Raw genomic sequence first — 23026 nt, 5'->3', positions numbered from 1 at the left:
TGCCGTGGGCAAGTGGTATCTCCCTCTTGCTTTTGTTTTCTTCTGAGAAAGCTTCAAACCCCGATTATTCTAACAGGAAAAAAAGAGTATAAAGAGGAAGGAGAATCACTGCTTTCAGAAACTGAATCTGAAGGTGCATTACATACTTTGTTGCTAAGTCAGTCTTGAATTAGCTAACATGATGATGTTGCTTAATTGTTCAAAAGCAAAGGATAACGAGCTATGCATTTGTTCAAAAGGATAAAACCAGAAACATAAGCACTACCTGTATACTTTTTCAGTCTCATGAAGTTTTAAGTTAAGTTCCTTAACTCAAGCAAGCTTGCTCTTTGTGTACTAGAACTAGAAATTTTAGGTCTTTTCTCCAGCATACGTTTCCCAGGAATAGAAACAGAACTCCAGCTAGAAACCCACACTGAGAGCCTTTGGCTCAAATACAACACACACAGTCCTGGGGCTCAAATCAAAGTTAGGTAACTACAGTTCTGAACATGGTGCTTTTATTCTCAGCCTTGCTAAAATACGTTATATAGTTTTAAGGAACAGATTTCTTTTCAAATTAGTTTTTTACAAGAAGAGACAAAAGCATATTCTCAAATTCAGAAGATGGAGGTCTGAAGTTCTTCCTTAAACATGCCTTCAAAATGGAGGTCTTTTGCCATGAGCTCCTCTTCTACATCTTCTAAGGCCCACTGATGATCAGTCAGTTCTAAAGCTTCCCATTCTGTCTGCATTGATAATAAACAAGTAGAGAAAGGAAAGCAACACAGTATTAAAGTAATTAGACAAGAACTGCACAAAGCAGCACTTACTTAACTTAAAAACTGCAAAAAAACCCCAATTTCTATTAAAAACCTCTCAATTCTGTCAACTCTCAGTGTTTTATGCTTAATTGGGCATTAATTGGTCAAAAGTACATCATCTACTTTTTGAGAACCTTCTAATCTTCTGGAATACTCCATTTTTTCTAAAACAACTGTAGAAACACAGCAAATTCTGTTCTGGGGTGGGGGTCAAGTGCTTTGTGGTTAGTTAATTCTTTAGTTCAGAGACATTTGACAAAAACAGTTACAGGCCAAAAATTCTGCAGCTGATCACAGACTTGATGTGCCTCATAAGACTGTTCGCCAACCAACAAGCTCCCTGGAGCTGCAGAGTATATTAATTCATTAAGCCAGGTGTTCATAGCAGCTCAAGACCTAAGAACAGAATTTCATCCTAAATATGAAAACGATCTCCCCCACTACTCATTTTCCACCACCTATGAATACAAATCTCTCCTCCTCATAGTCCTTTAAGTGTTGCTCCAGTAAGTATAGTAGAATAAGCCACATACACCCTGCAAAATCATGTCATGCGATGCCCAGCAAGAGATTTGTGTTTCTTGGCCAGAACACTTCTCCTGCAATATGGGCTTCCTCTCTTTGCTCCTGCGGGGGACCACGTAGCACGTTTAGGTCCCTACAGGGCTGAACGGCAAAATTGCTCTGGGTAGCCAGTACTGGAAAGGAAGCAGAGGGATGTGAGCCAAGAGGGTGCATGGTACTGGCTGGAATTGCACCTCAGTGCTGACAGTTTGTGAGAGAACAGTCACTTGCTCCACCAGAGCTGCAAACTGCAGCCACCCTCTTCCCTGGCTGAGCCTCTGGCTGGGTGATGTGGGTTTTTTTTAACCAGGAAGGTTACTGAATACAAGAAACTGCAGGAGCAGACCATCTTGACTTCCCAGGCAGCAGGTTGTGTGGGTGTAAATCTCTACTACAGGACATAAAAACAGAAACCAGGACCTTCACTTCATGCATAAACTAGGGTTGTGAAAGGTAGAGGCAATCTAATAAGCAAGTGCCAACAGAGACTGCTTAGGAGAACTTTGAGACACAGTCAAATCCTTACTGATTTTCTGTTGAGCTAATAACTTGCTTACTTGATTTTCTTACCCCAGTTCCATTGTGTGCCTGCTGGACTTATGCTCAGCTGCACTATTAACACAACTTTTGGGGAGCCAGCTTCTCCTTGAGAACTAGATCTCAAGGGAAAGAAAAAATCTTCCTCTGCAACAGCAGAAGATGGCACATGAATTCAGCTTTTGTATTAGGAATGACTAACGAATCAGGTTTACTTCAGGGTATTAGGGCTCTGCCAGACCCAGGGCAACTTCCATACCCTTCACCAGTTGTCAGCTCTAATTTTAGGAACAGGAATCCAGAGCAATTGCCTTACTTGACGCAGGGAGAGGCTGAGTTACATATAGCCTACAATCCTGTTAAGTTCACAGCAAACAGGAATGCAGGTGGGAATACTGTACCTTAAATGCTTTGTTAGTATCTGCTGGCATGGCCATTGCTGCCCCTGTCATTTGTTCTTGCATCACCCTAGACTGATCTGCAGCTACAAAAGAGAAATGAGAGGTTGATTTTTATTTGTGTCATTTAAACAGCGTTTCTTGGAGCACGGTGTCACCAGGCTGGTTTCTAGCTATAGACTAGAAAGTTGCAGAAACACCCAGAATGCAATACTAACGTGCCAGGAAGAGTTCTCACAAGACATCTTCTTCCCACCCCCTATATCTTAGCTAAGTTTACATAAAATATGGAGACAAATTCAGGAAAATAACTGTTTTCTGCATTCCAATACCCCCAGAAACAGTATCTGTCCTGACCCACATCTAGCATTAAGAAATCTTTGCAGCTTTCCTTTAAACTGGTACTTGCTAGAAATAAAAGCAAGCCTGAGAGCTATATTTCTGCACACCAATGTGATGGGAAGGAAAGCATGGGTTAATTACCATGGAAGTTTACGAGCAGTTAACCAACGGCTGGTGCAGAATATTTGGGTACTTGCTGCAGGTGATGTCAAACTTGGCCAGTGGAGAGTAACCTCACAGAAGTGAGAGAGGTTTTTGAGAGCTTTTTGGCTGGAAATTTAGAAATCCATCCCCAGCCTCCCTCAGAAGTCATCCCATGGAAGGAGAAGCCGGCTCTTTCACAGAAATGACAGTGTCTTACCATTGTCTTGGCCCAGGATAAGAGTATAAATGCTTCTGAGTCCAAACACATTCAAGAAGTACCAGGAAGCAGAGCTCACCCTGATAAATCAGAACAAGCATGGTTGATTTCAGTTCAGAGCTGGCTTGTGATCTCATTTCAGAAGCACGCACAGACCATTCAAGGGTTATTAACACATTCAAAATTTTCCAAGTGAATATTCGACCTTGCTTACTGAGGACACAGGCTTACCAGGACGCATCTAAAGTGAGCAGTTCAATTCCCTGCTGCAACATCGGTTTAAAACGCAGCGTCAGAGGAAATGGGACCTTTGCTGCAGGATAAAAAAAAAAAGCAGCCCAGTTTCACAAAGTGACACTACATAATTGCAAAGCAAATGGCAAAGCAAGTAGATAGTACTTTTATTAAATCTAATGTAGTCTGAATGCAATGCATACAATAACAAGTTAACATGCACTTTTGAAAAAGCTGTAGTTCTGTATTTATTTTAATATGAAAAGACTTTTTGAAACTCAATCGGATGACCAAACCATCACAGGTATTGTTTCAGTGACTGTGAAGGGGAATGTCTTTTGTTAAGGTAACAGTTATCACATAAACAGTAAGACAAAAAAACAGAACTGGGATTTTTTGATGCATATACTCTGCATTACACACTAACCAACTCCCTGGACAGGTTCAGAGGAAAATCCACTGTACCAACTTGAAGTTTAGGCAGTTCTAATAAATTTAAATATTGGTTTTGTCACTACAATTGTTCCTGAATACAGGAGCTATTTTCTTTGTGACCATGGCCAGTACTCTGAAAACAATTTTCCCTCCTTTGCTATGGGGCAAGCAAATCAATGCAGTTCATGGAGTGAATAGCAGGAGTGCCACAAGCCAAATTCACACTGCTTCCAATCGACTGCTTTCAGGTAGAGAAGCAAATCTCTGGCGCAGCCCAGACCCTCAAGGTCATCATCAGAAACACAGCCAGATCCATGGGCTGTGTTATTGCAGACACTTACTTGTGACAAACCCCGAAAACGTCATGTTGATCCAACCACCGATGAGGATCATAGGCAGAACATTGGTTACATTCCCTTTCATCATATCTGTCAACATGGTAGGATCTGCAAATCACAGATTTGACGTCAAGTAGCAGTGTATCACAATAAAGGGAAACAAGACATTACCTCTCTAATGTCAGCTATTTTAATTAAGAATCTGCATGAGAGATAACAGTCCTATCCCACTATCTATCCCATTATCTATTAGTTTCCACTGTTGTAAAATACTTTGCAAAATGAGATGAGAGGCTGCTGCTGCTGCCGCCAGAAGGGTGTTATGTTCTCTACTGTGTCTGACCCCATCCCTTACTCCAGATTGCTGAACTTGCTTGACCCCTCTGCAAGCTGATTTAGTTAGAAAAGGGACAATGAACTATCCAGCTAATTGGCTGCTGAGGTCTCTGGCCACATTAAGTTAAAATTAAAGTTAAATCAGTTTAGAGAAGGTCCTGCAGGAGCTGGTGCAAAAAACTGACAAAAGGACATGAGTGAGAGCAGGACTTCCCATTTCTGGCAACACTGAGATGGCTGTGGTCTCGTGAGACACTGCAGGCAGCTGGAGGTTGAAGTTAAGCAAAATGAAGTGACCTAACGTGTCGCTAGCAAAGAGAAGGCTCTTGCTCCCCCCTCCTCCCCAATACCCACCTGCACAGTCCCACGCCCTCCCTCACATTCAGTGAGCTCTTTGCAAAGTTGGTTTACCTTCCTACCTTGGCAGAAACTTATAGTTTTTCTGCCCAGCTATATTTATGGTACCTTAACGTACCTGTCATTGGTGAAGGAGGCACTACCTTTCTTTTCGTTTTCTTAAAAAATCCATCCTCTGGGTTATTAAAATAATATTTCCGGGTCAGGAAAGACTGAAAACAAAAAGAGTCAATGCCAACACCATAAGAAATGAAAGAACAGAAGCATTATTTCTTGCTCAGACACGCAGGCATCTTATGAGCTCTTTTGTAATGCATCCTTCTTTCTTGGGGAGGTACTTCACTGCCAGCGTGCTCTAAAGCTCCTCACTTTTCTGTTTCCCTGGATCCAGAGTACCACCTCTCTGGCTTTCGAAAATTCTTAAAATAACTCTAGGGCTTCTCTGAAGAAGAATCCACATTCATTAAAGAGCTTTTAGTGCTTTGTGCAAAGTTCTTGCTGGTTCAGTACTGATACCGGTACATCGGACATTTTCACTCCCCCCAGCTGATTTCTGGATTTTACAACATACATACCTGGCAGCGACTGAGCCAATATGAACGAGAGATTTTTAGTTCAGCAAACTAAACATTGTATGACTACCTCCTTATCCCAAGCTGGTATTAAATCCCTCTGTATTTGTTGGCAGATATTAAACACGATGGTTTGGACGCAGGCTTCGTTTTAGTATCCGGGTAAAACACCAAGCAGTGGAAGCTAACGTTAACGTCAGGGAAAAGCCACATACGGTGGCCCTGCGTCCGGGCTTCCTACGCACCTGCTACTGACTGCGCTTCTAGGCGCTACGGTGGGCCAGGGGAGACCCGGCCAGACCCTCTGACCCCGCGGGGCACTGCTGGAGCTGCCGCCGGCCGGGAGCTCCTCTAACTCCGCTGGCACAGCCTCTCGCTTGGCCCTCCTTTCGCAGCTACCCTCTTGGTAAAGCGCAAAGCCGCTCCCGCGGCTCCGTACCTGTTTTGGAATGTATTTTCCGTTTTCCCGAAGGACTCTGCTCCGAATCAGGACTTGGCTGGAAAAGAGACATGGGGCGTTAGCGGCAGGGCCGCAGGCGGCAGCGGGCCGGCCGCTGCTCCCCCCGCGGCCAGCGGGCGGGAGCGAACCGGGCCGGAGGCCGGCGGAACCCAGGGACGGGCAGACGAGAGGCGGCGGCGCCAGGTCCTCCGCGGCCGAGGGGGGGGGGGCCCGGGCTGCGGCGGGGCCCGGGCCGAGGGGGCCCCGGCAGCGGCGGCGGCGGCCCTGACCTGTCGGACACCTGCTCCTGCGTCAGCCTCTTGTCGCTCTGGAGGAGGATGGAGACGTAGTGTCGGATCATGCCCACGAAGAAGGTGATGAAGACGATGGGCAGCACCACCCATAGCCGGATGTTGGAGTCCAGCAGCAGCTCGGGCTCGCTCATCGTGGCGGTGCCGCTACCGGCCCCGGCCCCGGCCCCGGCCCCGGCCGCCCACCGGGCCGCCCCGGCTCCGCTTCCGCTTCCGGGCCCTGCCCTTCCGCCGCCGGAAGGACGTCACCGCGCGCCGGTGGCGGGAAGCTCGAGCGGCCGCCCCGTCGCCTCAGCCGGTGGCCGCCCCCGCTGCGACCCCGGCCCCGGCCTCGGCGGCCCAGGTGAGGGTCCCTCGGCGCGGGGAGCGCACCCCGGTCCCCACACGGGCCCACCCGCCCCGGCGGCGCTTTCCGAGGCCGGTGTGGTTCGGGACGGCGTTTCCGAGCCCCGTTTGTGTGGCCGTTTGTTAGGAAGAGCGGTAAACCGGCTGTAGAGCTGGGCTGCCTGCCGAAACGCTGCTCTCGGCGACCGGCTGGCCGCCCCCCCGGCTGAGGCAGCTGGAATAAGCAAGCTCAGGGCGACGTAAGCTTTATCTACCCCATAGTGCCCTGTCAACGCTCGGGTGAGGTAAGCTGGCTGCCACAGAAATTTCCAAGCGTTTGGGAGCAGGTGTAATAAGGAGAGGACTACCCGGGAGTGAGCGCTCTTCTTCGGCCTGTCAGTCCGCACCTCGGGTCCCCAGGAGCCGCTAAAGGCTCATCGTGCTCTTTTGGGGAATTGTGCTGCTTCCACCCTGATATTTAATGGAATTCGTTTTAACGGCCTTGGCCAAAGAGTTGAAATTGAGCATGAGATGACCAAGCATCTTTTTTTTTAATAATTTTTAAGTTTTAAAGGTGAGCCAAGATTTATTTTTTCTTTTTAATCACTGCCACCCACCAGAAGAGGACAAGTCGGGTGGAGGTTTGTGCTGACAGAACTCTTCTTGCGGTTGTACTGGGTTAGGAACTTGAACAGGGTCGGCTAACGTGGTTGGGCTCATGGATACTAAATTGTTAATCCTTTGTAGCTTTCTGGAGGTATGGGGAGAGGATCACAAGTTTAGATTAGTGGATATTATCTGAGACCTCCTAGCTACTCACTTTAACTTGCCATTTAATTTGCCCAGCATCTGAAAGAAAAGCTAAGCCTTGTTTTATGAGGAACTGAATTTTAGAAAAAGTGATGTATTACGCTATTTAAATATGACAAGCTCTAAAATCTCAACCTGTACAGCAGAAAAACTGGTTAACCAGGCAATCTGCTTTTCTTTGAGCGATTTCAGTTTCTGGAGCATTTCCCTTCACTGTTCACTAATACATTCTAGATTTGCTTAAAAAACCCTGAATTAAAGTCACGTCTCCTTTGCTCACTTGTCTTTTTCCTGCATTTTTATAGGCAACAACAAAGGTTTTGTTACCATGGTTTCCAAAAGGAAATTGTCAAAAGTTGATGTTTCTGGAGAGAGCTGCAAGACAGACTTGCCGAGTAGGTGCTCAGGTATAATCTTATGGGGAATAGAGACCTGTTGGTAGAGGCAGCGGCCCCCAGGCAGTTCTGATAATGCTAATTGTTAGTGACGCTGTTGATCTTTAAACCCCTCTTTTAATCACAGTAAAACAACAATGCTGAAAGTGGTGCCATATCTTTTCTCAGTCCCTCTGTTCGCATAGCTTTGATCGGCATTTATGATCTTGAGCTTCGCAGTCTGCGAATCACGTTTGATCAAAACTGATATCTATAAATCAAACCAAAATAACCTCTCTGTGTAGCTGGAGGGAAGATGGTTATTTTTTGCTTTAGCAGATGGGTGGATACCTAAGAGGCAGGTCTGGTGGGAGAACTTAGATTAAATTTGTGCTTTTCAGGTCAGAGGACAGTATGTACTCTAGCGTTGCTCATAATCTGTTAGTGGGTATGTCTCCCATGAGAGTCAGCCACTGAAGGTGTATCTTAACTGTCTCTGGTTATGGGGTAAGGAAGAAAAGTTCCTTTCTGGTGTCATGCTGCAGGGGTAACTGCTTTATAGGATCTGTGCATTGGCATCCGAGTCTGCTAATGACTGCTGTCAAATAGCAGTACAGTTTGTTGGTCTGGTCCCATAAGTGTATTCCTGTGTTCCTCTAATTTCTTAATAGAAGGTTAATTTTTAATTAGTTGTTTATATGAAGAATCCTTGCTATTTTTATTACAGACTATATTTGACATAGCATGTCTTGTTTTCTCAGAAACAAAGAAGTTGCGGATTTCTGATACAGAAAAGGCCTCTGCCCATGGTGGAGTGGAGGATGAGGGAGTCTTTGAAGAGCTCCTTAGAACATCAGGAATTATACTGAAAGCTGGGGAGGGACAGAATGAAATAGGTATGGGTTTAACACTTGCTCTCTCTGTTTGTGTCTGAAAACCTGCAAAGATGACTGGTACAAAGTAAAGATGCATTTTACTTGCAGAGCAAAAATGCTTGAGCCAGCTTGTTCCAAAGTTCAAGTAAACCTTCATCTGGCCTCTTATTTGTTATATACATCTTGAATTGCTCAGTTCCTGCTGAATTCAGTGCATCATCTAAACTCATTATACCAGCTTTTAGGGTGTATACGTGCTGAGTCAGAAGGCTTCTGAAAGATTATTGGAGGTATATGGAATAAGATTAGACTGCATCTGTGGTTAGCGTATTGAGTTCCAGAGGCAGGAGCTCTGAAACAGGAAGATGAACATCTCATGTTGCATTTCAGCACAGAGAAGGCCTTCAGGAATTTGACTATTAAGCTTTTTTAGTGCTGTTAGCTACTCTTAGTCCAGACTGGAGAACGCACAAGTAGTGATACCACTCAGGCTTTTGCTAACTGGACTTCTCAAGAGATCAAATGCAGAAGTGTTGGTGGATGGGCTTGAGAGCTTGTACTTAGTGTAGCTGATGTTATGATGTTGTATGGATAAAATGTGTCTGGTTCTTTATTTTCTTTTTAAACTTTGTCCTTAGCTGTAGATCAAATGGCTTTCCAGAAGAAACTCTGCCTCGCCCTGGAGAAGCACCCTACTTACCCAGGTGTAAGTAACGGACTATGCTTTGGCAGGAGCCAGCTTTAAAACTGTTTGCTGTGTAGCAAAAGATGCAAATGCAGCTGCCTGTCCCTGCTAGTCCCATACAAAAGTGTGCAACACAGTAGCTTATCTTGGATTTCTGTGGTCCAGACTGTCTAATTCTCTCCATGTTGCTGTCCCAGTCTTTTGGTCCCATTGTCCTTCTGCTGTATCTGTCTCTTCTCAGCTGTTACATCTGAATAGTTAGACACAGAGGTGACTAGCATGTGTCTCTGTTAAATCAGCCTTGGTGTGTGTGCTCCAAGTTTGGTTTTGCATAATTCCAAGAAAAAGTGCTGCACTTCCACCACCTTGCCCTGTCGAAGTAATTAATTGGCAATATTATTCAATAGACAAAGACTCTTAAGGGAGAAGAATAATTTGCTTAACTTTCTAGTGGAAGCTGTGCTTGGTTTTGTGTTGGCTGGGAGCTGGCAGCATTAAAACTGCCACCATGTGGTGCTCCTCTCCAATCAACAAGCCCAGCGTGAAAGTCCTGAGGCCAGTGATTTGAATCCTGCAAATGTTTTTTGGGTGCAGCTCTTGTCACATTAAATGTTGCTGTCTCAGCTGAACAGGAAGAAAGGCAAAGCCCTTTTAAATCAAAGTAAAATGTGAGACACTTGCTTTAGAGTTATTTTGTGGAACAACTAGTGTTTCCTTTTGGAAATGGTTTAGACTAGAGTTCATTTATTATCCAGCTTTCCTTCCATCACAATTTCTGTTTGCAGTTGCCTGGCTAGCTCTTTCCTGTTCTCATCATCTGCTCACAAAGAGCATCCTAAAAGACAGCAGTTGATGGGGGCATCTTTTCAGGACATGGATAACTTCTCTCTGCTTTGCAGGTTGTGAAGCAATTTATCAGCGGCTTGGAATCTCATATCAAGGACAGAAACCAGTTCAAGAACTGTCTCTTGCCATGTACTCCCATACGGACTGAGGGGTCGAGGTCAGAGAAAATGTATTTTGTCTTCCCCTTCAGTCAGAACCAGTCTCTATTTAAATGTCATACAACATTGAGCAGAGTGAAGGGAAAAGCCATAGCTCCAGCTGATACACAACAAGACTTGTTTGTTATGCAAAAGTGGCTAGTGTAATACCTTGCTATATGATAGCAGTAAGTTTAAAGTGGTAAGTTACAGAATTTACTAGCTGCCTGTGGCATGTGTTGGGCTTCATGGCATTTTATGGCAAGAACCAAATACTGGGAAAAAAATTTTGACAAGGCTGGTGAAGGTCAACCGGTTCCAGCTCACACTAGTCTTGTAGAGAGTAAGCTCGTTTAGAGCTAAAATGCAGTTTTAAATTTTTTTGCGTGCGTCTGTGGTTACCATGTGTTACCATAAGTCGTTGTAAGTGTTTTTAAAAAAAACTTAAACCATGAATGGAAAGAGTTACAGCCTGTTCTCCTAACATGTTTTTATTACAACTGTAGCGGAATCTTTCATCTTGCAGGACTCTGGTGCACTCGTATTGTGAAAGCCTCATTAAACTGCTTCTTGGAATTAAGATCTTACAGGTATGTGCGCCTTAGTTTGCTCTTTACAGTGGTGTTGATTTATTTAGAGACCCTTTTGCTTATGTAAGTAGAGGATTAATAGAACTAGTTGAGGCAGCTGAGGCTGCATCTGGAATAGTGTCCAATTTAGTGACACAAAGATGCTCAGGGCCTGCAGAACATGGCATACAAGAAGAGACAGAGGGAATTGGTTTTGTTCAGTCTTAGGAAGAGAAGATTAAGGGAGATCTTGTGGTCTTCAAATATCTGGTTACCTGGTATAGAGAAAACAGAGCCAGACTCTTCTCAAAGGTGAACAGGGGCAGGATGAGAGACAATGGTTCGGGTCAACCGTGAGAAATTCTGATAGGATATAACCACTTCCACTGTAGAGAATGTTTTCCTTAAGTGCTGGAACAGGTAGGCTAGAGAGGTGATGGAAACTCCATCATTGGAGGAATTTGAATCTTGGAGGTGTTTAAAAATGGGCAAGACGCTGAGCAACCTGCTGGCAAGAACAAGTTCTGTTATGTTGTATACAAGTTGCATCAAGATGTATATGGAGTTGAAGATGACAGATCTCTCACCAAGGCATGGGAAACCTTAGAGCAGCCGTGGATTTCAATCCTTTTATAATTAAAATGTTTTAAAAGTTCTTGTCTTTAAATAATTTTTTTGAATTGCATTTGGGCCAGGATTAAAGGGGGCAAGAATTAGACCTGCAAAGGGAATGGCAAAAGCATGTAGTCACTGTTTTCAAACTTACCTAAAGCTGATGCTTTAGATTCCTATGTGGTGAAAAGCAACTCAGCTGGGTCTGAGAAAGAGAGCTTCGTTTGGCCCAGAGGAATTGTGCATGCTGCCCTTATGCTCTGCTTCTATCAGATTATGTGGATAGTTTATGCCACTCTCAGCATTTGTGGATTTCAGCTTGCAGGCTGTGTGCTTCCTTTCTGGCATTAGGGAAGAGGTTTCTTATACAGGAGATATTTTTATTTGTCCTTTTGAGTCTTTTGTTCTTATTCTGTGCATATATCATCTTTTGTGAAGGATAGTTTAGGTGGCAATGCCACAGCACAAACAGTAAATCATCATCCTGACACTGTCTTTTTGCCTTTCTTCTAGCCTGCTGTCATAACACTGTTGTTGGAAAAGATCCCCGAATTCTTTTTTGACATGTGAGTATAGACTGTCTTCTCTCTGCCTTGAAATGAAATTTCTTCTTTTGGACAATCACTGTCTGTTTGACTTTAACTGTTACTTCAAATTTACCTGAATGGATGTTTGCACTGATGTTTTTTATTTCATACATGTGTAAAATTATCTGTGAGGTACCATGACTTTAAACTGGTGGGTGCATAAAGCAGAAGACAAATTTATAGAAGCTGAAATACAGACATATTTCATGATTCATTATGCTTTTGGTAGCTACTGGCACAAGCTTTGAAAGTATTTCAGCAGAGGGACTATGGAGTGTCTCATTGTTTAAAAAAAGATTAAAGTGGCTGGCAGAGTTTTAGGAGGCTGCTAGATGCAAACAGACCTCCTTTTAAAAATGCAGATTGCATTCAAACAAGGAAAATAGAAAAAGCACTGTTGGTTTTTCAGTGTAGAACATCAGAGCAGAGTGGGAGATCTTGAGGTGCAACATAGGCAAGACTCGAACACTTAAAACTCTTTTCCAGTGCTCTGCATGTTTATTACAGAGTTAGTGGAGCAGGTCAAGGGATAGAAAGAAGCTGAGGCTCCTGTACAGTATTGTTTGTGCTGAGTATCAAGCAAGATACATATACTGTACAGAGGTTGAGCCTGAAAATTTGTCTCAAGCTGAAATCTTGTTAGAGGAGGGTTTAACACAAACAGTCCCAAGGACTGAATTGTTTTCACCCAAGAATTCTAAAGGATCTGGGATGTAAAAGTGATAAGCTGTTAATTGTGCTGTGAACCCTTTGGTAAGTCTTAAAAATGGATGTTGTTTCACTTGTCTCCTATCAAACTGTAAGAAGAGTAAGTTTTTTCTATGTATTAATGACCAGTTACAAATGGGGAAAAAAAAAAGGTGGTCCACTTTGCAGTAGAAGGAGGATGGTGCCGGGGAGATCTGGGTTGTTCAGCGTGTTTGTAAATGAAAAAGGAAATGAAAAGTGAGGTAACAATTTCTGGTAAAAAATTCCAGGATAATAAAATATAAAACTAATTGTGAAGAACAATAGAGTTTTTTCAGTGGACTTCCTACTGTTTTTGTTTTGTTTAATTATGGGACAAGAAACAACACTCGTTACAGCTAGTCTGTAACCACACCTGTACTGATGGGCCAATTTCTCCCAAATCTGACGTAAAAGCATAGACCTATCAGACCTCTACAGGTTTAATGCCAGTTGATGCCTGGACAGAGGACATTCAATTTATTGTCTTATTGTAGGAAAGGTAGGGAGAACTTGGTTTATCCATGCAGCTTGGCATCAGCCAACTTATTAATATGTATGTGTTCAGACCAGTGTGACCAGAAGTTACAGAAGAGGGAGGGCATCTTACGCAATACAGCTGCATAAACCTTGTTTTCTTAAAAAATCAGACTAAAAATAATCCTTGTTGTATAAATACAATGACAAACTCAGTGTTTTCACTGAGGAACGGTATCTTGTATGGGTGCTTCTTTTTGTTTCTTATTTTTAGTATCAGTTCCATGCTTAGCAGTAGTCAAAGCAGCAAACAATATTAGGGAAGGAATTGGGAACAAAATGGAAGACATCGTGTCACTGTAAATGCATGGTACAATCACATTTTGAATGTGGCATGCACTTCTGGTCAGGCTGTCACAAAAGTACAGAACGGTTTCTATGTAAGTAGGGAAAAATATTGTAAATAAACTAGAATTCTGCCTGCCTTAAAAGGAGATGACTGGCAGAGAGATGATAGATGTCTGTAAAAGCAAGAAAGATTTAGAAAAGGTAATTGAGGAAGGTTTAACCACTGTTTCTAACTATGCAAGGCAGCAAACAAAAAAAGCAGAAGTACTTTTTCAGATTATACATAATTACCCTGTGGAATTCAGTATTGCAGAATGTAGAGGTCAGAAATTGTACACAGTTGTGTTTTGGTTTTTCTTATAAGTCTTAGGGAGATTAATGGAGGATAAATGTACTGCTGGATAGCAGACATGATGGACTGGGTACCAGCTTCTGCCTTGGAAATTTACTAAACTGCTTAATGTTGGAAGTTGAGTGGAAACTGTGAAAAGATTGCTCTGTGAATGCCCTGTTAGCCAAAACTTATCCAAAGGCATCTAATACTACAGCTGGGGACAGGGATGCTGGGCTCAAAGGAGACTTAGCCTAAGCTAGTGTAGCCACTCTTACAGTAGCACAGGAGATCTGAAGTAAGGTCACGTTGTACGCTTTGATTTTTGTGCCATAGCTTAGGATGGTGGTGGTGTATTGAAACAGGCTGGCAGTATCCCTGCTTTATGTGTATAGCAAGTAAGAAGTAGGGTTCTTCCTAGATGGTGCTAAAATCTATAGGGGTGTTAAAGATATTTTCATAATATGGTTTTGACAGTTGGTTAATTTGAATTGCATCTCATGGTCTTGCTGACCAGCAGCAAGTTTCGAGTCTGTCTGTAGGTCTGACTAACCTGTGTTTCACTTTTTCTCCTGTTATAGCGTGGGCACCTTTGGAACAAATTTTCCCCGGCTCATCGTCAATCAATTTAAATGGCTTGACAGGCTTCTTGACAGCCAGGTGGGTACTGATGGTGCAACCACATGTATGTTTTTTTCAGTCAACTTTGGAATGCCTCTCAGGTGGGGTGAGATCAATTATTATGCTAATGAGAACTGATGTTGTTTTTATATTCACATGCTGAAGGAGAGATTTAATTCTTTCTGTTTTATTATGATCACCTTCACTGACTTTTGAACATCCCTTTTTATTATTTTTCTTTTTCCCTTGCTCTAAGTCTCCTTTTTCATAAATTTCTATCTGTATGTATGTATCCATATGGGTGGCCCCATTTTAGAGCTGTTGCTGGCAGGAAGTTACAATCCCATCTTTTTTAATTTTAACAGAGATATTGGATACTTGCAAGCATCTGGGGATGAATTCTTTTTTCCTGCCTTGGTGGTTATTTTCTTTCTTTCCCTAAGTCAGTCATTCTCTGTGGTTACTTGTTTCCTTTGCTCACCAAGATAGTTATATCCTACCTGTAATATACCATTGTTCCATAAAAGTCTATGCTATAATTCACGACTTCAACTTGACAATGAATTAAAGGACAGTTGGTATAAATACAGGCAAGTGACTTCCTGAGTGACCTTACATGCATAATATTGTTGCCATGCTAATGAACCACTTGCTTACGGTGAGACTTGTGTTTTACAAGTGTTTCTCTTGTCTGCAGGATCTTGTCAAGAAGTTAATGCAGATGATTCATGTTTCTCCTGTGCCAATCCAGCATGATATTATCACCAGTTTACCTGAGATCCTGGAGGATTCCCAGCAAAGTGAGGTTGCCACAGAGCTCAGGTACAGATGATTCTGGCTGGTTTTTTTCTTTTTTTACCTTTTTTTTTTTTTTTCCTCCTTGCACTTAACAGAAAAGATATCACATGTTAATGCAGGTTGCACCCATACTGACTCAAGTAGTAGGATAACAGTTTGTTTCTCTTAATGGTAACATTCAGGGACAGCTAGCACTGGCTTAGGACGTTTTATTTGTGCTGTTATGCTCTTAGAGAGGTCTAAATGCTCCAAAAGTACTTTTATCTAAAAAATTACTGAACCCTTGACTACCTGGATACAGCACAGGTAGAATCCAGTTAAGAACTCATTACTTTTGCTGGATCAGTCTGTGATCAGTTACTTGCATATTCCTGTAGACAGCTTTTGATTTGGCTTGGAATCTGCTACAGTAAGGGTCAACACTGTTTTTATTAATAAAAAAAAATATCCCACAACACAATAGATGTGTGCATAAAGCAGACCATTCTGGCTCTTCTATATACATTTCTCCAGCACATTTAATGACCCGAAGAACAGGGGGACCTAATACCAATAGTCATCCTCCCAGAAAGTGCTACCTTAAGCTAGCCTTTGCATGTCTTTTTTTTATAGTGTATTCATTTTACACAATATTTTTTTCAGTAGTCTTAGCCTATATTTAATTATACACATGAGTATTTCTAATTCTTATCATTACACAGATCACTTACATTTATGATGGCTGTGCAAATTATCTTTTCATACCTGTAGTCATTATTTCAGCCTACACCTGCAAGCAGTGCACCCTGTTCCTTGTACCTTCTCAAAAGTAATTGTAGCTTTGTGTTTCCATTCTCAGTTTACTGTCTCAGCTCTTAGATAAAAAAGCCCCACACAATTGAATTTTTTTATGCTAATCAAACTCCTAAGACTTCTGTTTTGTCTACCTGTATTTTTTCACAGCTAAGAATCTAAACAGTATCAGCAAGGCATATTTATTTCCATATTCTTAATAACCTCTACCCATTTCTGATGTGGGAAAGTACTTATTGCTTATTGTAATGAATTAAGGAGCATAAAAAGAATTACCAGGAAGCTGAAGATGATGTGTTTTTCAACTAACAAAATTCAAGTAGAGCTTCTTGCTAGAGAAAGTTTATAGAAACTTAGATGGCAGCCAAGAATGATTAGATGAATTTCGGGAAAGGAAAGTCCACTAGGCTGTTAAACACAGCTGCACTCCCTTGGTCAAGAAGGTGCCAAACCACAGCTTGCTGGAAGCCAGACCAGTTTACATAGGAAGCATTTGTAAATACTTGTCCAATTCTTAGTCTATTTGTTCCCTACTGACCAGTGCTGAGAAAAGGATGCTGAATTAAACAGGTGTCTGGTTGGGCCCATTGTACCTTTCCTTACATGTTTGCAATTATTAGAGCAAATAGTGGGACTAGGGGAGAAGTCACACATGAGACAGATTCAGTCCCTGACTTTGGTGGCAATCTCAATTACACTTTGCTGTTTGCACGTCCATGGGACAGAAGTGTGGCTAGAAGGTATCGGACCCAAGTGATGTGTGTGGTTAAATCATATACCAGCAATCTCACTAATTATTTCTATTTATGGTGAACCCAGGACCTTCCAGTTTTCAAGTTCTTGCTTGAGGCTTGTACCAGGTCTTTGTCCATGCTCCCTGTTTTTACAAGATTTGAAAAAGATAGGTTCTTCATATCTGTTTCTAATCAGCAACCACAGAATCACAATTCAACAGGTTCAGAGAGGAGTGATAATTTAGGGAACAAGTTTTCCATAATGCCAGTGGCTTATGTTGTTGTCAGTTTCAGAGATTTTTTTGCAGTGACCACAAAAACTACTGGAATCATCCAATTTACTAAACATCCATTCATGGCTTTATTAAAAGGATCATTTGTTTTCTTTTTCTTGTGTATTAGCTGCTTACTAAAACAGGGCAGACGGCTAACAGTTCCAATCCTGGATGCCCTTTCTCGTCTGGATCTTGATGCAGGCCTTCTGGCTGAGGTAAGAGCTTTCACTGAGCAGTTGAGCAGAACCCAGCCCCTGCTTAGCAACATGAGATCTAGAGCTGTTCAGTCCTTCAAAGTGTTTTGCTAAATCTGACTCCTACAGGCCTTTAAATGTCCTGACCTAGCTGAAATTGGAAAGGGGTCAGAGAAACTAAAACTTTTGGAAACACGCATGAGGGGTTCAGTGAGGAACAGAGAGAAGTTTTCTGGCTGTTACAGTATACATTCAGAAATTTCAGACACAGCTGTTTTAGCAAATGCAAAAGCACTTGGTCCCGTTGCAGTAAATTTTTAGTGCCTATCTTAAACCTGCTTATTGTCACTATTTCTTTTTTTGAAGTACATTAACCAGACTAGACTGCTATATTCTAAGTAAAGGCAGACTGGTTATTAAATAATTTCGTGAACATAGTTTTTCTCTGCAGAATGCTGATAAAGGAGAAGAGGCGATGTGTCTTGTGTCTTCTGTACATGCTGGATTGTTGCAGTTGTTGCAGTTAGGCATCTTATGAATAGAATAAAATTGGTTCATTTAAGTGCATGAAATACTATTTTACATAGTCCCGAAAGACTAGTGCTCATAACAGGCTACACCTCTTCCATGCCTTTCCCTTTTGAAAGCCATTTAAAAAATGATGGAGCCAAGCTCTTTTTGGCAGTGCCAAGTGAAATAAGGGGCAATGGCCACAAGTTACAGCCTAGGAGGTTCAGGTTGGACATTTGGAAGAATGAGTTAGGGTCTGCAGCACTGACATAAATTATCAAAGAGGTGGCAGGTCTTGGGGGGCTTTCCTCCATCCTTGGATATCTTCAAGACTCAGTTAGCAAAGCCATGGTGAGTCTGATGTAGTACTGACAATATTCCAGCTCTAAGCAGAAGGCTGGACTGCAAGCCTCCAAAGATTCCTACCCACTAACATAACTATATTTCTGTGAACCATAGTCTTGCAACTGATCCAGTATTGCTTTCTCCTCAGGTGCGGCAGTCTGCCATGACCATTGTGCCTTCTGTAAAACTGGAAGATTTGCCTGTAGTAGTAAAATTCATCCTCCATAATGTCAAGGCAGCAGATGCAGTAGAGGTACAGTATTTTTCTCTGTACTAAAGACCAGTAAGTTGTCTAATCCAGTGTGTGTTTTAACAGAGAGCAGTTGCTTCACACACAGAGGTGTATGCTTTAATGTTTTCAAGTAAAATTTTTGATATTGCCAAGCTGTTGGCCCAAAAGCTGGGTTCTTTCACCCAGTGTGTAATAAGCCAATCAACACATCAAGTTGATATATTTGTCTTTATTGCTATACTGCAGTATAGGGTGCCAGCTCTCCAAATACCTGCACACCTTTAGAAAAAAGGTTGAGGTTTTTATACAATCTTGTGACAAGGAAACATACACAGCAAAAATTGTGATAGGCTACACAAACTTATATAGTGAAAAGATCTTTTGAGCATGTCCTGCTCTTGTCCAGTTCATTATATTAAGGTGGTCTCACATTTACATACTCATTATGCACAAGTGGGTGTTAATTTCAGTATTAAAATTAAGCAAGGCAAGGCAAGGACAGGGTCTTTATTTGATTCTCATCCAGCATTGACTAATCTATCTTTGTCTATTCCTAATGAATAAGATGTTCTCGGTTCTACATACCATACATATTCTAAGTCTCTACTTAAGTTTACATGATCACCTAGCAGCATCTCCAAGGTAATGCATTTCTTCATACCAACTATTTCAAAATTTGTTAAGTTTTGCCAACTTTACAAGTTAATTTTGTGAGTTACTATAACAAAGCATCAAAGCACATGTAGAAATTGTATCTGTCCTTCAACATGGATTTGGCTATGCCTTCAGGCCTTAGAACTGAAACCTCCTCCTTTCTGCTGGCTATTGTAGATTTTTCTCATTTGTTCTTAAATATTTTTTGGGGGGGGGTAAACATCTTGAAGAACTGAAAGCAGTCAAATTGTCTTGAGCTAAACTCTTAGACTGAAAAGCTGTAGTTAAGTTAAGCTTTATGCCTCTGAATTTTATCTAAGAATTGTGCATTGTACAGACCTTTTTAGGGTTTTAAATTCCAGAAGTATCCAACAGACATGGGACTGCAAGTTGGTAATTCTCTTCTTTTCTCCACTGAGTTCGTGTTTTGATAACATTCCTACAAGGGTAGTACTCCTGTTGGAGAATCGTTTTCATTCTAAGGTGTAAGCTTCTTCAGTTTTTGAAGTTGCTTTATCTAAGGAAACGTACTCAGAATATTTTAAAAATTAACCTGATGTATTTTGTTGAGCCAGCCTTGCAGAACTATTGAACGTGCCTTTTTCATACTTTGAGGAAGCCTCAGCCTAAGCCAGATGAGGATTGTGATCTGCCCAAATCTTTCAGGGAGACCACTGTGAAGACAGCATGCCTATAACATGCAAGCCAGTCTGTGCTGATGCACTGCAAGTTGACAGCAGTCAGATTAGTAAACTCACATGCCCCAGAATTCCTGTGGCTGTCATATATCTTGCACAGCTACTAAACAGGATAAAACTAATTCACAGCAGCATACAGCAGATATAAGTGGAAATTTCATGGAGTAACTTGTAAGAAATCCTTTCCTGCTTTTTGCATGCATCTGCAACATCATGACATGATGGGTGAAGAGCAAAGTGTTGCTGGTGCATTTTCTAAGTTTAAAAAAAAAAAGAGTTTGAGGATGGTTAAATGCTTATGAGTCTTTACAAATACATGAGTTCTTGATTTGTAATTTTAGGGTTATTCTGCGAGATTGTGTTTCCTTGTTCCTCAGCTTTTTCTGTTCCTCCCTTATATATCACAGTGATTTGTGCAAGGATTTGTATTTTACAGGTGATTTCTGATCTTCGTAAGAGCTTGGATCTGTCATCATGTGTTCTGCCCCTGCAGATCCTAGGTTCCCAGAAGAAGCTTAAAAGCCAAGTCCAGGCCAGGTACTTGAACAGATTTACATGATTCTCCAAGGGTAATGTGGGACAAGAGGACTTCAGCTTTTCTTTATCAGGTCACTCTGGCACACATGGTTACATACATGAGGCTAATTTATCCCACGTAAAGGTTCTGACACCTTTATTCCTTCCTGCTTGGTGTTAATATAACACATTTGTCAGTCTTTGCCCAGCTGTCTTCCCCTGCCATGCATGTAGTTCCTTTTGAGCCATCTGCATCCATGTCTGCATGGGAGTAAGCAACTCTATAATAAAGTTGCTGCCAGTTCATCTGTTTTAAATTCCCTCCAGTATGTTTTTGGTTGATTCTGCAACCTTTGCTTCCACCCTTTTCCAAAATTCCCTATACTTGCCAGAGCATTTGCTCTAGAGCATGGCTTCTTTAAGTAACTGCTGTGACTGCTAGGCTGCCTTGTTCCTTTTACTACAGTATTTAAGTGACTGAGTCTCCTCCTTTCTGATCATTTACAGTTCTTCCATGAGTCAAGTAACCACCAGCCAGAATTGTGTGAAGCTACTTTTTGATGTGATTAAGTTAGCTGTGAGATTTCAGAAAGATGTCTCTGAAGCATGGATTAAGGTAAGATACATGCATCAGTCCTTGTTTCCTTATTTAATTGGACTTCTAGTTTGAGCCTGAGCTTTTCTTGTAATCAAATGTGATATTAAAAGACAAATGTTAGACCTTCATTTTACCGATACAGATTTCGTTCTGTGTTCCAAATTAGCAGTGCTTTCTCAGGAGTCTGATTTCTTCCTCAGTTACCAATTTCACAGTGCTTGCAAAATGGCTACTGAGCTCCACTGTACAGACCCCAGATCTTGAAGTGCAGGATAAACCTAGTTCTACATGTTTACGAGAGTGCTTTGGAAAAAACAGTCTTAGATTTTTTTTCTGTCTGTAAGGGAGTAAAAATGTACACCCATATGTTGAGATTGAGCTGTGTGAAGCCTTAAGGTGCTTGAAAATGTCCAGCTAGAAATCAATATTGGCTGGTATTTGGCTAAATTTAATTTTAAATTGCATTTCAGTGTAAACCATGAGACTGCTTCTTGTTCTCAGCCTTTCATTGCTCATTACCTTAGTTCCTTTTTCAAGCCTGATGTTGTTTGAGAAAGTCCTCATTCAAGCTGAATTTTCATGCTGATTTTTTGACTGCCTTCTGTATTCTCTGCTGTTGGCAAGATCCAGTTTGCTGCCTTTGATAGTCATCCTGTTGTGGAGGAGAGAAATCTGTGAGCAGTATTTCTTTTGGTGTCTGCCTTTTTTGACTTGGTTTTGGAATATAGTATTGTACTCTAGCATAATAGCTTCCTTGTTTTTTTTCTCTTAGGCTATTGAGAACACCACATCTGTATCTGACCATAAGGTAATACTTCTGACTCTGCACTTGTCTCTGGGAGTGTCCTCTTCTGCTGGTGTTCTCAAGGGCTTTCCTCGTGGATGTAGATGGGGAGATTTTTCTAGTTGGAGCAGAAACTGCCAGTGATGTTGCATAGGTGGTTCTTTTGGTATTTGACTTGTTCCTAGTATAACAGCCATCCATTTTCTTTGTAACTCTTAGTTCATTCCTTCTGAATGCCAGGGGACAGAGTTATCCTGCTTTAATTCTTTCCTGTTGGACTGATAAGGTTTTTCTACAGTTGTGGCTTTGGGGCTTTTTGAGCTCTTGATTTTTTTTCTCAGTTTTCATTTCAAAGTGTGTAGTTGTCTGGACTGTTTGATATCTTTTCAGCAGAATGATTGGTGGTTATTTCCTCTAAAAGGTTCTGGATCTGATAGTTTTGCTGCTAATCCATTCTACAAACACCAAGAACAGGAAGCAAACTGAGAAAGTATTGAGGAGCAAAATTCGACTGGGCTGCATGTCAGAACAGCTGATGCAGAATGCCTTCCAAAATCATTCAATGGTCAGTGCTGATTCTGCTCTGGGACTCCATCTTCTCTTTTATTTCTCAAAGATCTTGTCAGATGGTGATTTAACCCTGTGCTCCATTATTTATACTATTCCAGTTATGTACACTTACTTCTGTTTTTTAATTTTTGGTTCCAGATCAGTGTCCCAAGGCACATGCCCTCTGTTGTAACTGTCATGTGTTTTTTTGTTTTTTTTTTTTTAGAGATGAGCTTTCCTCAGATGGGCTTTTTATGTTGGTGTAAAACCTTTCAGCCTAAGAGATGTGGTCTAGCCCAAGATCTCCACTGTGTGTTCCAGGCATGCTGTTGTCTCCCACAGTGTTTTTAGAAGTTCATATGTTTATATGCACCGTTTTTCAAGTGCAATGTTTTCTAGGCCTAAATATATATAGGGCATATGTTTGTAATGTGATGTAAATTACCATTTACTATGAGAAAACTGAAAAGATCAATGAAAAATGACACAGTGCTGCTTGTTGGAGGTAGAGGGCAGATGAGAAACGCTGAGAAATTAGTTAATTCAACTATAATAATGCCTTAAATAGCCACATTTTATTCTGAATATAAGTGGGTTTAATTCAGTTTTAGTTTAACTCCCATCCAGAATAAGTTAAGATCAAGTAAATTAGGCCACTTTACATCTGAATAACAACTTGTTGTTCAAAGGCACTCTGTGTGATTAAGCTAACTTTAGAAGTATCTTGATGTAGCGGAGTCCTTCTGTTAAAGTAAGACCAAGAGTGTGTCTGTCCTGAGGCTTATATTTAGTGATACATTGCTGTAATGTGACTTCCCTGGTGTCACCCATAAGAGATACACTGCTGTGAGCTCTGTAGCTCTGCAGGTTGGCTTCTTAACCAATCTGGAAATCCTTTGTGTGGAGAAGGTTGGAGAAACCCATTCTGGTGTGCCTTATCTGCTCTTGTTGCCCCTTTGTGCAAGAGAGGACACTAAGAGAAGGCAGGAAAGCACCTA

The 23026-nt window shown here is 41.7% G+C and overlaps 2 protein-coding genes across 9 annotated transcripts in view; one reads left to right on the top strand and one right to left on the bottom strand.

Moving 5' to 3' along the window:
* The window catches only part of FANCD2 (FA complementation group D2), a 63324-nt gene that overhangs the window by 2160 nt on the left and 38138 nt on the right, over nucleotides 1-23026 (top strand). For 4 of the 8 annotated variants that reach the window (XM_075053062.1, XM_075053058.1, XM_075053059.1 and 1 more), the window contains 14 exons: nucleotides 7467-7568; nucleotides 8297-8431; nucleotides 9049-9116; nucleotides 9995-10098; nucleotides 10605-10668; nucleotides 11773-11825; nucleotides 14310-14388; nucleotides 15047-15171; nucleotides 17076-17163; nucleotides 18146-18250; nucleotides 20018-20118; nucleotides 20605-20713; nucleotides 21468-21503; nucleotides 21901-22044. In XM_075053062.1, coding sequence (XP_074909163.1) covers nucleotides 7490-7568; nucleotides 8297-8431; nucleotides 9049-9116; nucleotides 9995-10098; nucleotides 10605-10668; nucleotides 11773-11825; nucleotides 14310-14388; nucleotides 15047-15171; nucleotides 17076-17163; nucleotides 18146-18250; nucleotides 20018-20118; nucleotides 20605-20713; nucleotides 21468-21503; nucleotides 21901-22044 — 1290 coding nt within the window. In that variant the 5' untranslated portion in view covers nucleotides 7467-7489. Of the gene's footprint in view, nucleotides 1-6556; nucleotides 6657-7466; nucleotides 7569-8296; nucleotides 8432-9048; nucleotides 9117-9994; nucleotides 10099-10604; nucleotides 10669-11772; nucleotides 11826-14309; nucleotides 14389-15046; nucleotides 15172-17075; nucleotides 17164-18145; nucleotides 18251-20017; nucleotides 20119-20604; nucleotides 20714-21467; nucleotides 21504-21900; nucleotides 22045-23026 lie in introns of those variants that run through there. The other 4 variants (XM_075053065.1, XM_075053060.1, XM_075053064.1 and 1 more) reach the window with 3 other exon arrangements.
* On the bottom strand, nucleotides 470-6242 carry EMC3 (ER membrane protein complex subunit 3). Its single transcript, XM_075053083.1, has 8 exons — nucleotides 6007-6242; nucleotides 5717-5774; nucleotides 4824-4917; nucleotides 4016-4120; nucleotides 3237-3318; nucleotides 3006-3085; nucleotides 2306-2388; nucleotides 470-728 (listed from the first exon to the last, which is right to left on the bottom strand). The coding sequence occupies exons 1-8, from the start codon at nucleotides 6159-6161 to the stop codon at nucleotides 600-602; spliced, it is 786 nt and encodes a 261-aa protein (XP_074909184.1). The 5' UTR covers nucleotides 6162-6242; the 3' UTR covers nucleotides 470-599.

This window comes from Buteo buteo, chromosome 21 (assembly GCF_964188355.1).
Source record: "Buteo buteo chromosome 21, bButBut1.hap1.1, whole genome shotgun sequence".
In the NCBI taxonomy this organism is placed as follows: domain Eukaryota; kingdom Metazoa; phylum Chordata; class Aves; order Accipitriformes; family Accipitridae; genus Buteo; species Buteo buteo.
This window is presented reverse-complemented; position numbering and strand designations above follow the sequence as displayed.